We start from the raw sequence: 15,030 nt of genomic DNA, 5'->3' as shown, positions 1-15,030 counted from the left end.
CCCAAACTGCCTTTTTTTTTTTTTTTTTTTTTTTTTGTTAATATGCCTTCTTTTCTTCAAATAGAATGGGGGTATGTTCTACTTAGCCTGTTGGTTAATTGAGGTTTATTTTCTTTTCCATAGATTTTAGTTGTTGAATATAGTTACTTTCAGACTTGGGGGCAAATAAGATACAGATTTATGAAAAGAAAAATATTGCTTTTCAACTTCTGTATTTTTGCTTCAGTGACTTAAATCTTACAAGTTTCTTCATTTCTTCAGTGACTTAAATCTTACAAGTTGTTCTTCATTTTGAAAGTATGTTAGAGAGTGAAAAATAAGCTAAAACGAGAAAGATTCAGAAATTGGAGATTTGCTAAGAGACATCTGACATCTGAAATGGTGGCTCCTGGTGGCCTTGGGAAGGTTCAGATGGCTTTTTGGTTATTGGGTTTAATGTGAAGAAATTCACATTTTTGTAGGTCAAAAAATGTTGAATATTGGCAATTTCATATGGCCTAATTTTATTAGTTCCCAACTCTGCCTCTCCTGTACTTATCTGAGCCTTCCCTCACTTTTTTTTAGGTAAACTGAATTCTTCCTATTTTTGCTCTTTTTACTCTGGAGAAATTCCTCACTAAACCCCTTTTCCATCATCAGTAGGAACCTCACTGTAGCACCCATGGTACGGGCTCTGGGTACACATGGCATGTGACTAGAGAGCAGTGAGACTGACTTAGGCAAGATGCATGTGCCAGCTTCCTAGCCCCACCTCACGTGTACTAGAGTAACTGGACTCGGAGGAGCTGTTTAAAGTGGACTATTAGGGCCAGTAAGGGGCCTACCTGGAAAAATGCCCACTTCCATGTAGACTGAGCCTGTGAGCACTAGACTCTAGCACTTCTTCTAGCTCCCCGGACTGGAACAATGCAGGTTCTCCTGGGGTTTCCTAGGGACCAGAACCAACATTTCATGAGAAAGCCAAGTTGTCTGGGCAGCAGTTACTGCCTGACGAGCATTGCCATGTGGACTCTCTCCTGACGTGCCATGTGGACTCTCTTTGGACGTGCCAGTGATATGTTCATGTTTGAAATTTGTTGTCACTGTAATAAAGTATAAATTGTTCTCTTCTTTCAAAATGTGCCCCAAATCAGCTTCCCTTTTTTCATTTTTGAATAAATTATTCGGTTGCTCAGTCCTGTTGGTTTACATTTCTGGCTTCCTAACACACTCTTTAATAGTCATACTGTCCTCAAGATTTTGTAAGGAGCCCAGGTTTCTTTTCCTCTGGAGAGAAATAACAGTAAATTCACCCGTGATTCTGCTTATAGATGACGACTTTTGGAGCTTTCCTCCACAAAGGAGCCTTCTGCAGGAACTACTTCAATTTGCTGGATATGCTGGTTGTTGGGGTATCTCTGGTGTCATTTGGGATCCAGTAAGTATTCTGGGGTGTGGGTGTGTAAACACACACAGGACTGTTGGGCAAGATGGTTTACATGAAATATTTTAACATAATTTATTGAGCATCATTTTAATGATTACGTTTAGCTATTCAGAAAAGCTTAATTTATTCTCTTGTCCAGAAAGCATTTGGACAATTCATGCATTTTTGTTTCACTTTTTCTTTTCATACCCACTACAAGGTTGGGCTTATTACTCTCTGTGATATTTGTTTTCAGCAGAGGGTGAAAGAAGCCAGCTTCTAGTCCGCTTCCTCCAGGGCTGGCGCCCAGGCCTTGCAGGCATCTTGTCCCAGGGCCCTAGTTCTCCATCTGTTCAGGATGGATTAGGACCAGGTGGCCTCTTGGGCCCTTCCAACTTAGATAGTGAAGGTTCCCTTGATCTCCAGGATATACCAGCTGTATGACCCTATTCTTTTGGCCTTTAAACTTCTCATCTAGGAGGGGGCCGAGACTGCAAGTTAGGGCCCTAAGTCCTTTTCATGGCATTTAGGGATTTCTGGTAAGGAACAGGCTGAGCTGCACACTCCTTGCCTACTGTACCTAGGAGTCTGGGGCAGAGGCTCCAGGGGGAGCATCCAGGGATGGCCTTGCTTTCTTGCCGACTTGAGAGCACCACTGCTCAGGTGTTGACCATCAGTACCCCCTAAGTGGTAACGTGCATGCCCACGTCTGAGCTAGTGGTGAATGGAGAGACCCTGTTCCCCTCAGAAGAAGACCAAAGACCCCTGCCTGAAACAGCCCCCTGGGGCAGTAGTCCTCTTCACCTCCCACCACTGCCTAGCAGGAGAGAATCATGTAGTCACAGCTTTGAAGGACATTCTCACCAGTACTTTTTAACTCCTATAAACTCCCGGCTGTGCCTGCCCTCTCCAGCTGCAGCCTTTGCCCACTGCCTCCTGAGCATGTAGTCCAGCCACATGCAGCCACCCGCCATGCTAAATGAGCTGCACTCTCATCCAGGACCTGTCTACCTGCTACTCCCTAGACCTGTAGCCCCTTCCTCTTTTGTCTAGCTAACCCTCACTCCCCCTGGAGTCACCTGGATATTACCTTCCTGGGGGACCTTCCCAGGCTCCCCAAGGTAGTGCTCCCCTAGCTGCATCACCTCTGTTGTCATACCTGCCACCTGGGGTTGCAGTCACCCATCTCACTAACCAAACAGTGGAGCCAGAGCAGCCCGGCACCAAAGCACTTCAGCAGGGCCCCAAACTTAGAAAACAAGACCAAACAAATAAAACTAAAGACTGCATCCCATCTCTGCAGAGGTTAGCTGTGCACCCAAGTCTGGGCCTCTGTGAGTGCCCACGGGCCTGGCTTACGAGGTGCCGTGGACTGTGGCCTAGAAGGAAGAGACTCATGAGTCTGAGTCATGGGGAAAGTTTAGCTCAGCTCCACATAATCCCACCATTGTGTAAGTCATATTAGAGTGAAGGTCAGGTGAAATAATCTCAAAGTATTTTATCCAACTGTAATACACTCTGCTTTCTTTGCTTCCTCTGCTCTTTTCCTTAGATCCAGTGCCATTTCTGTTGTGAAGATTCTGAGGGTCTTAAGGGTCCTGAGGCCGCTCAGGGCAATCAACAGAGCGAAAGGACTCAAGGTTTGGGTTTCTCTCCTCCAGGCTGTGCTTGCTTTGGTGGGGTTAGCTATAATTACTGACTTTTCTGGGCCAGAGCTGGGCTGAGGCCTGATGGATTTTAAAGTGGATTGTACATTTGAAAAGAGTATAACTCAATTGAGCTGCCTCTGCCAAGTGCTGATAGCATTTTTAACTGTTGTTATATTCTTTATTTTTGTTCATTTAAGATATTTTCTTTATATGATTACCGTTCATTTACTTCTTTTCATTGTTAATAGTGTTTATTTTAGTCTTTAAATGTATTCTCATGCACATTGTATAAAAGGCCAGAAGGTTTGCATTTTCCTAAGTCCTTTTATGGGGTGGGGACCCTGTAAGCCTATGTGCCAGGCAGTGTGCACCCCATACTTCTTCTGACCAAACTAACAGCTTTGGAGGAAGCCAAGGAGGGGCCTACCTACAGCATACTCCTCCCGGGCAGCTGTGGTGCACTGGGGTAACCCCTGCAGATAACTACCTGAAAAACAAAGCACCACAAAGTTGGAAGATCATATAGAAATAAACAGAAAATCTTGGCTGGTGTTAGCTCTCTCCAAGGCTAAAACAACAAAGGCAAATAATAACCACTTCACCCTCTCCCTGCTCCTCTCTCCCCAGCACGTCGTCCAGTGCGTCTTTGTGGCCATCCGGACAATCGGCAACATCATGATTGTCACCACCCTTCTCCAGTTCATGTTTGCCTGCATCGGGGTCCAGTTGTTCAAGGTACAGGGACGTGCCTTGGAGCACAAGGCCCAGCTGATCTCTTCAGGGGGAAGTCTGCATTTGATTGTCTGTCTGTTTTGTACCCAGGGAAAGTTCTATCGCTGCACAGATGAAGCCAAAAGTAATCCTGAAGAATGCAGGTGAGTGACCTGGTCACGGGAGTGAGGAATTTGGAAGAACAAATAAAAGACTTCAAGGATTCATTTGTGTAGCATTTCAGAAGTTTTGTCATAGACTATTAGAGGCCTGTGCGCTCAGCTCATGGCTGGAGAGATGAATGGTTTTATTTTTGTTTTATTTGAGGTAACATTCATATAACATAAAATTAACCAGTTAAAATGTACAATTGAGTGGCATTTAGTACCATCACATTGTCGTAGAAACACTACCTCTATCTAGTTTCATAGCTTTTCGTCACCTCAAAAGAGCAGATTGATGGCTTTTGATGTTTGCGGGGGAAAGCCCTAAAATCTAAAATAACGGTTATGAAATACCTCAGAAAGCTCACCTGACAGCGACATGAATAATTCTTCCCCAAACCAGAACTTGAAGCTCAATTCCCTGCTGTTCAGGGGCTGACTCCTTCCTTCTGACAGGTTTTCCAGGCTGCTTCTCTGCCTTGGCTCCCTCCCGTTGCCCACATTTTGGCCATATTTCCATTCACAAGAATGGGCAGAGGAGAGAGAAGGCGGGAGATTTTTGTGCCTCTTACCTCAAGCTGTCCAGAAGGATGGGAAGGCAGACATGGAAACCGTTGCCTAAAGTTCTAACTGTGCGGACGTCCATGTTTCCCCATCCTTTTAAGCAAAAAGTGTGGTCATAGGTCACCAGCTGCAATGTGACGGTGTCTCTGCACCTCCAGGGCACCACTCATGTGGGCTGTGGGGTGTAGGGCGCCCCCTGGAGCTGAGCGGCACAGCAGCAGCATGAAGGCACTTCCCCTTCCCTCTTTGACTTCACTTCCTCACCCGTGAAATAAAGACATTGGACTCCTCCCAGAAATGAAATCATAAGAGAAATATTATGTGCCAGAAATTACAGAATTCTCTGGAAAGAAAGCTGGAAATATTGTTAATATAAAGAGAAGGAGTTTAATTAAAATTAAAATGTAGATAAGCGGGTACTTGGGCTTGTTTCCCAGAGCTTATGGAATTCTCCATGGCCAGCGTATTTAAGCCAACGTGTCTGATTCTTCAGTGCATAGCTTGAGCCCATTGGATATTAGAGATGTTTGTTATTTGGTAGTTCTCATTTATTATCAGGCATATGCAGGGTGTCTGCTTAGTTGCTCTGGAGAAGACTCATTAAGCCAGTAGTTACTCGATGGCTATTTGAACTGGAAAGTAAATTAAATGCAGGGCAAGAAAAGGAGAAACACAGACTGTGCAGGGCTCAGGTCTGTGGCCTGGCCGGCAGACTGAGCGTGACTGTGCCTAGAGATGTGGGGTTGGGGCAGCCATGACTCATTTTGTGTCGAGCCAAGATGACCCACATTTCTTTACCTCTCTAGGGGGCTTTTCATCCTCTACAAGGATGGAGATGTTGATAACCCTGTGGTCCGTGAGAGGATCTGGCAAAACAGTGATTTCAACTTTGACAATGTCCTTTCTGCTATGATGGCCCTTTTCACGGTCTCCACGTTTGAGGGCTGGCCTGAGTAAGTAGAGATAATGTACGTCTTCAGGGAGCTTCCTTCTTGCTTTGGGGCACTCTAAGCTGAGCCATCTCTCCTGGAGTAAGTCCTGCTTTTCTCCACAGTTGTGGGCTTTTCCTATGATTTTTAAACTTTGAGCCACTTATCAATCACTTCTTGGCCCACAGGGCTCCTCTGTCTGATTAAGCAAATGATTAACCTTTGTGACCAGCTGACAGGATTCTCGGATTTGGGAAGCAGGGGTGGCATAGTCCCAGGGAGGAGCCTCATCTCAACTGGCTCCTGGGAAGCATCTCTGGATGGGAATGGATGTCCTCAGAGGTGTTTGTCATGCCAATTCCCATTGGTAGCCATGTCAGTAAAGCTACCATTACACCAGAGAGGGTCTTGATAGTGTCCCAAAGCATCCATCCATCCATCCTTCCAACCACCCACCCACCCACCCATCCACTCACTCATTCCTTGTACTAATACATACCAGGCATAGACGGCTGCCATTGTGCCATGTCTTTCACTGATGCATTCACTTGCTCATTCATAAAGTGTGCTTTTGATACCAGCTTCCTGCAACATGCTATATATGTTAGGCACTGTGGAAGAAACAGTTGTCTCAGCATGGTTCATCCCTTCAAAGCCCAAACCCAATTAGAATGTAAGGCAGTTAAACCAGGCAGGAGGGTCTGGAATGTCAGAGATATGCAGAATAGGGTCCTGGAGAATGGCTACAATTTTGATGGGTAAAATAAGAAAAATGGAAGGAAGGAAGAACGTAGAATACAAAAGGAGAGTCTCTTGTACTTTTGTTACTCTCTGTTCTCTAATTCCTCACCCCACCTCTAGCTCCTGCCAGCAGAGCATATATGCGTAAATGGGGTCCTGAATGTCAAGTTCCCGTGCCTAGAGAACCTGTAAAAGGTGGACAGGCTGGTCTTCTCAGGCTGGCAAAACCCTCATTGGTACTGGTGGGGGAAAAGAGGCATGGGGTAAGATCTTTCACTCTATGAAGGTTTTGAGTCTCAGGTACTGAACACCGTGCTTTAGCAAGTCGGGGTGGTAGCTGAGGGGAAATTAAGAAACTTGGGACGTGGGGCTAAGAGGAGCTGGGCTCAACTCTCAGCTCTGCCCCCGTGGAGCGTGACCTTGGGCACTTAGATCCCTCTCTGTGCTCCAATAAGATGGGGATGACAGCAATGTCCACTTTTCCAGATAGCTGTGAAAGTGTGTAGCACAGTGCACCCAGGGGTTGGGCGCCCTGGAAGTGTTGAATTTGCATCAGTCTGGGTGTGAATTTAACTTGGGGGTTTTACAGTAATTTCACTTCTTCCTGTTGAGTTCTGCTGGGCATGTATTTAATTTTTATGCATATTTCAGTTTGGGGAAGTTCTCTGAGTTCTTTGGAAATCCCTGGTTGCTTACTGTCGTCTTTGCCCGTGTGTATACAGTTTTCAGTTCTGCCACTGAATAACATAAGATGTTCTTCCTCTCTTCTGTCCGTGAATAGGAAAGAGCATTGTTGAGTATTTGTGAAATCATTTTTTTAAATTGTTTGTTGAGGTAACATCGGTTAATACAATTATATAATTGAAATCATTTGTTTTTTGCAGTTGTCAAATGTTAATCAACAAATATATCTCAGGTGCCCACCACCTAGGTGCTGGGCTGACTGGGCCTAATGCTGAGGAGGGTGCCTCTAGATTTGCTGAGTCCAGGGGCCTTGGGCAGGGCTCCAGTGAGGAGTCTGACAGTCAGCGCCCATGGTGGCATTGAGAAGAGGGGATGTGCCTGGGAAGGCCGTGGGGTCAGGCTGTGTGGGGTTGGCAGTGCTCACTTGGTCCTTCTGCTCTCCAGGTTGCTGTACAAAGCCATTGACTCGAACGGAGAGAACGTCGGCCCCATCTACAACTACCGTGTGGAGATCTCCATCTTCTTCATCATCTACATCATCATCGTCGCTTTTTTCATGATGAACATCTTCGTGGGTTTTGTCATCGTCACCTTCCAGGAGCAGGGAGAGAAAGAGTATAAGAACTGTGAGCTGGACAAAAATCAGGTTAAAGTCACACACTGTTTGGGCTTCTGTCCCTCAAGCAGGAGAGGAATGACGTCTCTTTTGATGGCTTCCCCATGCACAGAGAAGGGTGCCACCTGTGTCTGTCCCTGGGGCTTGGGCCCTGTTCACAGCGCACCCATGGCCAGTTTGAGGGATCACTGTTGAAAGTTAGGTTCCCAGATACAGATTTGACTTTGTAATTGTAGAATCCACCCCTAAATCTGTGGGTGAGAAGCCAGAGAGGTGCTTGGGCCACCTTCTCTGGTCATGACTCACCAGTGACAGCTCAGAATCTTGTGGGGTGGTGTGGCCAGGGGCCAGAAAACACCCAGTGATGCTCCCAGAGTTCCTAATGACGGAAAGTCTTTTATCTCCTCAACCTCAGCACTATTGACATTTTAGGCCAGATAATTCTTGTGTTTTGTAGGATGTTTATTTATCACCATCCTTGGCCTCTGCTCAGTAGATTCCAGTAGCACTCCACCCCCCGCCCCGCCCGCACCCCCCACTCCTGTTTTTGGTAACAACCAAAACATCTCCAGACATTGCCAAATGTCCTCTGGTCGAGAACCGTTGACTTAGGAGGAAGTGTGCTGTCATACTACAGGGAAAGTCACTAAATGTAAACTTGGGGCTGTGATTGCACTGGCATCATTCTCTACGTAGCACCTTGTTTTAACAAATCTGATAGGAGCTGGGGCTTTGGCCCTGATTGTGTGATAATGCAAGGGAGCCAAGAGACCTGCGTTCTGGTCCTGTTCTACATGCTCTGTGGCTGTAAGTGCATCCCCACTCCTCTCTGGGCTTGCTTCCTTATCTCATTAAGGAGTTGCTTTTAGAAATCTCTTTCAGCCCTAAAAGATTGTGAGATTGAGATTCTGCTCTGGCAGTTTCCCCCAGGTCCTCTATCGGTAGCATCTGTGTTTGATGATGATGGAATGAGCCGGAATCATCTGCCAGCCCGAGTTTCCTGGGGGAAGTGGCTGTGGTGAGGTGGTCTGTCTTCTGCTGTAGCCATACTCTTCGGGGGAAGCATGAGGACAGTACTGGTTTTGTTTGGAGGAAGATGTTGCTTTTACTTGTCAGGGTGTCCCTGCAGATTCCATCAGTGATGGTCAGTGGGAGGCCTGGCCCAAGCTCTTCACCCCCACCGGGGAAAGAGAGTGTCAGGGCAAGGCCCAGGCCAGCCAGGCAGCATGAGAGCTGAACTCGAGTCACTACTTGAGGTCCAGAACAGGCTCGAATCAGGAGTCCCTGGAGTCAGCGTGTGAGGTAACAGCAGGACCAGGTCCTAGACAGAGGGAGCCCAGAATCCAAGCAGAGGAATGGGCATAGGTCTAGGCTTAGGAGTAAGCAGGGCCTGACGCTGAGCTCTCAGAATGAGAGGGAAGAACAGTGCTCTGGCTACCATTACTGACCCAGAGGCCTAAGAACGCAATAAGCTCCTGAGCCTCAGAACCTCACAGGTGGACACATAGTTAGCTCACCATTAAAAACTTACAGTTAGCACACACTGGCTCCTGAGAGGTATCTCATGTTGGTCCGTCCTGAAGCAGCCAGGGGGCTCCAGTCTTGGTCAGTGAACCCGGCCTCTGTGGTTCTTGAGGATTTCTGTGTCTCTCGTGATGTGGTTTCCTCTCCTGGAGGACAGCATGAGCAGGAAAACTACAAATGTAATCCACCAGCACAGAGGAAAGGCAGGAATAAGGCTTCGTGTCTCTGCTTGTGCACTGTAGGACCTCAGGTGGGCAGTTCTCAGCTCTGGACCCAGTTATGTGTATGGAGTAAAATGGAAGCAGACTGTGGGATCTGCTTACCCACCAGGTTGCTGTGAGGATCAGAAGAGGTGATGGAGCCGGGGGCCCTTTGTCAGAGTGCTGCAGAGTGGTGTCCGTGGGGTGACCCAGTAGTTTTCCCCCTCGTCTTGGGTCCTTCCCAGCAGGTGCCGCATTGGCTCTTGCAGAGCAGGTGAGAACTGCGTCCCTCTCTAGACGTACTCAGGACCCCTCGTTCCTCTTTTCTACCGTTGCAGCGTCAGTGTGTTGAATACGCCTTGAAAGCACGTCCCTTGCGGAGATACATCCCCAAAAACCCTTACCAGTACAAGTTCTGGTACGTGGTGAACTCCTCGCCTTTCGAATACATGATGTTTGTCCTCATCATGCTCAACACGCTCTGCTTGGCCATGCAGGTAAAAATGGAGACACATGGAAACGGGGGTCATGTCTGGGTCTTCTGCACAGCCACATGCCCCAAATTCTGAGGGCAGAAGGCCACACCTCACAAGAGGCCGGGTTTGATTTTCTGATGAGCCTGGGCTGTAGTTTGGCTGAGTCCTGTTCTCACGATGGGAGTTTAAGATCACTCTTTTGTTGAGAGGCTGTCTTTACATTGTGATTATAGATGACATTTCCATGGAGCCTGAGCACGGCATTCAATTCTATAAACCTTTACTATGGGCCTCCCATGGCCAGGGGGTGGTTGAGGACCAGTGCTCTGTCTATGCAGAGTTGGATGGACAGGGGTTTCGATCCTGACTCTACTCCTTACCAACTGGGTGACCTTGAGAAAGTTATTTAAATCCCCTGAGCTTGCTTTCTCTGTTGGTAAAATGGAAATAAAGCTTATGCTGGATAATTCATGCCAGGCACTTTCTTCTGTGCCTGGCACAGAGTAAACATCTAATGTCGAAAAACAACGTGTATGTCACATTTCTGCCCTCAAGGAGCTCTCAGTATGGCAGTGGGGAATCTTCCAGTCCAGGGAGTGTCAAGTTTGACCTGCATTGCAGCTGTTCCTTGTCTATCTTTCAGGCAAGGAGTGAAGCTCCCTTCAGTCGGCCAAGTTGGATTACAGTGTAGTAACAGTGTTAATGGCATTAGCACTGTTATTTTTAATGTAAAGTGTAATATATAATATAATTAACACTGTAATTAACAGTATTGACAGTGAGCCTTTCCAGCAGTTATGTTGTCTAGCTGCACTAGGACAAGAAGCAAAGACAGAGATCTAGATTCAGTTTTCACATCGACTTTAAGAACTGGAGCAAATCAGATCAACTCCCAGTGCTGTCTGAAAAAAATGTGTCTAAAGACAGCCAAGGGTAAATTTTCTGTTACTGTCCTTAAATTTAAGAATTCTTTATCTATGAGAAGTACCATACGCTGATGTAGGGGAAAGTGTGAAGTCAAGATAGCACTGCCTTTTATTGAAAATAGAACTAAACGGCATAAAGTTTATCCCTAACCAAATCCTACCCTTACTCATAGACATTTGGGTGAGTTCCACATTGTGCCTGGGTCAAGGCCCTGAGTGTAAAAACCCTGACAGAAGAAGGGGTGGGTTCCTTTTATCCTGGACACAGGAAATTGATGCCTTTCCCCACTCATCCTCATCTTGTCACGACCCCCCTTCACTTGGCAGGACAGCCCTGCGACCTCGCAGTGCCAGCAGAATCATTAGGAGAGGGTGCTGGAATGTGGAGGTGGCCTCTGCGCCAAAGTAGAGGTCGGACACCTGCAGAGAGTAGAGGGCTGGGGGCCTCATTTTGCTGGTCCGGAGTGGGCCTCTGAGAACTGTGCCTCTGTCTTCATCCACAGCACTATGAGCAGTCCAAGATGTTTAATGATGCCATGGACATCTTGAACATGGTCTTCACTGGGGTGTTCACGGTTGAGATGGTTTTGAAAGTCATTGCATTTAAACCTAAGGTGAGTTGCTGGACCTACTTTTCAAAGGCTGTTGCTGAATTACTCCAGAGAAGCACCTGCTTCCTGTTAGTCTTGTGTTACTGAATTATGCTGAATTGTTTTAGCTACTAACTAGGTTATCACCTGAGAACATTAACATCTGATTAGGGCATCAGTATACATACGGGGAAATAAACCTGCAAAAACAAAACCTCATAAAAACAATTCTTAGAAAAAGAAGAGGGGAGGAGAGAATTAGGAATTTATAGAATGGAAATTGTTTTTGAAACCTGATTTTCTGTTTCTAGCATAGCATGTGTTATGCTGTCTCGGGGAAACTTGCTTCATTATTTGAGCATTAGAGAAATTGTTTTAACATAATCCATCAGAAAGAATTTGGCCCTGATTTTACTTTTAGATTTCCAGGATAAAGACTTTTGTCTACAGCATTTTTTTCACCTTTTATGGACAGTTCTAACAGCTACGGACCTCTCGTAGTCATACCACTTTTTAAATTTAATTTAGAAAAATTTCACTTTTAAGACAAAGCAAGACAGGAAATGAGTTCAGCGCTGTTGGACCGCTCAGCATGTTCTGTCTCCTGCAGGAGGGAGTGAATCTATTTCCACAAGTATCAACGTCTGTGGTATAAGAGGCAGATAGATAGTAAGGTGTCGAAGGGCACGCATGGTTCTGGATTCAGATTCCCTACTCTTCACTAGCTAATCAAGCAAGTTCCTTAACTGTTCTATGTCTCAAATTCCTCGCCCATAAAATGAGGACACTAATAGTTCTATTTCATAGGGTGCTTGTGAGGAGTAAGAATCACTATATGTACCATGCTTAGACAAGTGCCTGGCAAGTAGTATCATGCTATTGATGTGTCAGTGCTGTTACTATGACATGACGATGACCACCACTACCACCACCACCATCATCATCTTCAACTAATGATGTTCCCTCATCCTAAAACCTGAGGAACAAATTCTGCCTTAACTGTGGGACATTGGACCCACAGTTTCTTTTCTAGCAAAGCCCCCAAACTATCACAATTAGAGAATGACAGAGTTCAGTGACCCAGTTATTCGTTCGTCTGTGTATAATGTATCTGACAACACTAATTTAAGACTTGGATTATGAAATGATGATTTCACATACTCCATGGAATTCTAATTCAAAACTGTTCCTTTCTTTAATTTGAATTAATTTCTATGCAATCTTTATCAGCTCTTTGTGGACCCAAAAGAAAGGACACTTGTAAGTGACCAATTGGGGTGATTGCAGTGGGGGTCAAATTTGGCACTTTATGCATGGCCAGATGTTATTTACTGTGACTTGTCCATATCTACATATATAAACATTTCCAACTTTTCCAAATTCATCTTAATTTCCTTCGGCGATTTTGATTTGCTTTCCTCTCACCTTTACTTCTTTGAATAATATTTGTCTGTGCTGATAGAAAGGTTTGCAAAGTAAGGACATCAAAAGTACTTGAGAAATGCAATGTGGAACATATGTATGGAACATTTCCTAGATCACTTTTGCCATGTCTTTTTTTTTTTTTTTGACTTGTGATTAAGCTCTGAAGTTTTTCAAAGCTTATTCTAGGCCGAAGAGAAAGCCCACTTGCCCATGATGTGTGTGTGTGTGTGTGTGTGACAGAGAGAGAGAGAGAAGGAGGTGTGAGTGTACCCTCTAGCGGGCCATTGCGTCGATGGCCTGTCGTGCACTGCTCTGCCCAGCAAACCATTGTTACCAAACTTGGGAGGACAGTTCAGTAGTGTGTGAACAGGTTGGAGATACCAAAGGAAAGTGAGTAGCTAATTTATAATCAGTACTAAAGGATCAGAGTTTTGAAATGAGTGATTTCCGCTAGAAATTGTGCTACTTTGTAGTTTTGCTTAGCAAGATACTGCCATAGCATAAGACAACCTCAGATTACAATGGAGAGAAATTTTATAAAAGCATCTCTGTGCTTGAGGAGCATCGTTTCTGCATTCACCGGAGGCAGGGGAGAGAGATTTTACGCTTTTACATGCCTGGAGAAGTGAGAGTCAGTTCACCAAGAAGCAAAGCTCTTCTTAGAATACTCCCTAACTTTCCTTGTCTTCTCTTCATTGTTAACAGCCAGTCCCAGGCGAGTGGGCTTCTCCACAAGTTGGTGGAGGCCACCCAGTCAGAGGGGCAGTCGGGCTGAGGAACCATGTTGTAAAGCTGCAGAGGGAACAGTCTTTGAGGAGATGGCCACAAGGGACAGAGGGTTGGGAAACCTGGCCCATCAGTGTCATCTCAGAAAAGTCTGTCTCCTGTGAGCAGCTTTGTAACAGGGTCTCTTGGGGTGGCTGTCTCTCCTGTGAGGGGACACACCTTCTAGGAGAATGTGTCAGTATCTCTGTCGGGAGAGATGGGGGCAACATAATATAAATACAGAAAGTGAAGTTGGACAAAATCCTTTCCGGTAGGTGAGAAGGTATTGGAGGAGGAAGGGTTAAAGCCAGTTGAGAAACCTGACCCTGGGGAATTCTTTTATATTCAAGAGCCTGACTGAGAAATGGGGCCTCTTGAGAGGGAACACATCTAGAGAGACATGGGTCTCAGGACCTGCAGGGTCAGACCACCCATCCCCATAAGTGAGAAGGGCTGAGGTGGGCAGACAGAAGTAGGAAACCCAGAGGTGGGAGTTTCTGCGTAGGAAGAGTTGTTTTGAGCATGGATTAGGTGAGAATGGAAGGTGGTGAGAGGCCAAAGAGCTGAAGAATTAGGGCAAAGCAAGCGGGCTGCTTAGTATGTTGTATCAGTTCCCAACGGAAGACCCACCTGACTCCTACAGGTATAATTTGAGTTTCCATTATCATGCTCCTGGATGTCACCCATTTGGTGTTTGGTCCAGCATATGCTTGAGCCAGGTTATCTGCCTTAGTTGTGGGCTTATCCCCAGAGAACCATACTTTGTTCCCAAGTCTTAGGTCATCAAGTACTTTGATCTTGGTTCTGCCTCACAAATGGCTTAATTTACATGCCTTGCTACCTGGGCTTGGATAAACTAAAGAGTAGTTAGGTTTGAGGAAAGAAGGAAAAGCTTTAATGCTGTCCACATGCTTCTGTGCAGAGCTTATGCACAGTGGACACTGGATTATTTGGTTACATCAGGCGCCCAGGCCAGCATTGCCTGCCCCAGGGTCCCTGGTGGGAGTAAGGCTTATTAATAAAACCTTAGCAATCTTCCTAGAGGACATTCTCTACCTCCTAGAAAGAAAATTCAATACTGTCTTTTCAGTTCAGATATAATGTAAGTGATTTATCTTAATGACAAATAACACTTGAGAGCAATTATTCCTTTCTTTAACTAGAACTTTACGTCAGACTTCTTCATGGGCTCAGCCAGTCACTTCAATGTTGGAGTTCCCCAGAACATTCTCCTGGTCCACTTCTCACCCGGTAAATGGGTACATCATGCCCGGGGCCTCAGTGGCCACCTGCATCTCATCCAAATCTCTATTGCCCTCCTCCTTTCTGAGTTATCCTGACTGCTAAATCATCTCCCTGCCTCTGGTCTCAGCCCCCCTCCAGTCCTGGTCATGGTTAGCAGCAAAAGAAGGTCCACATACTCCTTTTGTAAACCTGGAGCTGACTCTGGCGCTCTTTCAATGAAATTCTGGTACTGGCCACCTATTGCACGAGAAACAAATATAATTCTCTTAGTCTAATTTCAGGGTCTTCCACCAAACCTTGACCCATTTATGTTGCCAGCCATTGTCTCCCTATTATTCCTTCTCCCCACTGCATCCTCAACTGTTAACATGCTAGGCCTTTCCATGACACATGCTTCTGTCTGGAAGCCTTTCTTT

General features: G+C 45.9%; 1 protein-coding gene across 1 annotated transcript in view; it reads left to right on the top strand.

The window, feature by feature from the left end:
- CACNA1D (calcium voltage-gated channel subunit alpha1 D) overlaps positions 1-15,030 on the top strand; it is a 290,484-nt gene that overhangs the window by 223,764 nt on the left and 51,690 nt on the right. The window contains exons 23-30 of the mRNA XM_015593660.2: positions 1,311-1,417; positions 2,958-3,045; positions 3,682-3,789; positions 3,877-3,929; positions 5,300-5,446; positions 7,292-7,493; positions 9,526-9,684; positions 11,093-11,203. Of these exons, the coding sequence (XP_015449146.1) occupies positions 1,311-1,417; positions 2,958-3,045; positions 3,682-3,789; positions 3,877-3,929; positions 5,300-5,446; positions 7,292-7,493; positions 9,526-9,684; positions 11,093-11,203 (975 nt within the window). The remainder of the gene's footprint in view (positions 1-1,310; positions 1,418-2,957; positions 3,046-3,681; positions 3,790-3,876; positions 3,930-5,299; positions 5,447-7,291; positions 7,494-9,525; positions 9,685-11,092; positions 11,204-15,030) is intronic.

This window comes from Pteropus alecto, unplaced genomic scaffold (assembly GCF_000325575.1).
Source record: "Pteropus alecto unplaced genomic scaffold, ASM32557v1 scaffold75, whole genome shotgun sequence".
Lineage (NCBI taxonomy): Eukaryota > Metazoa > Chordata > Mammalia > Chiroptera > Pteropodidae > Pteropus > Pteropus alecto.
This window is presented reverse-complemented; position numbering and strand designations above follow the sequence as displayed.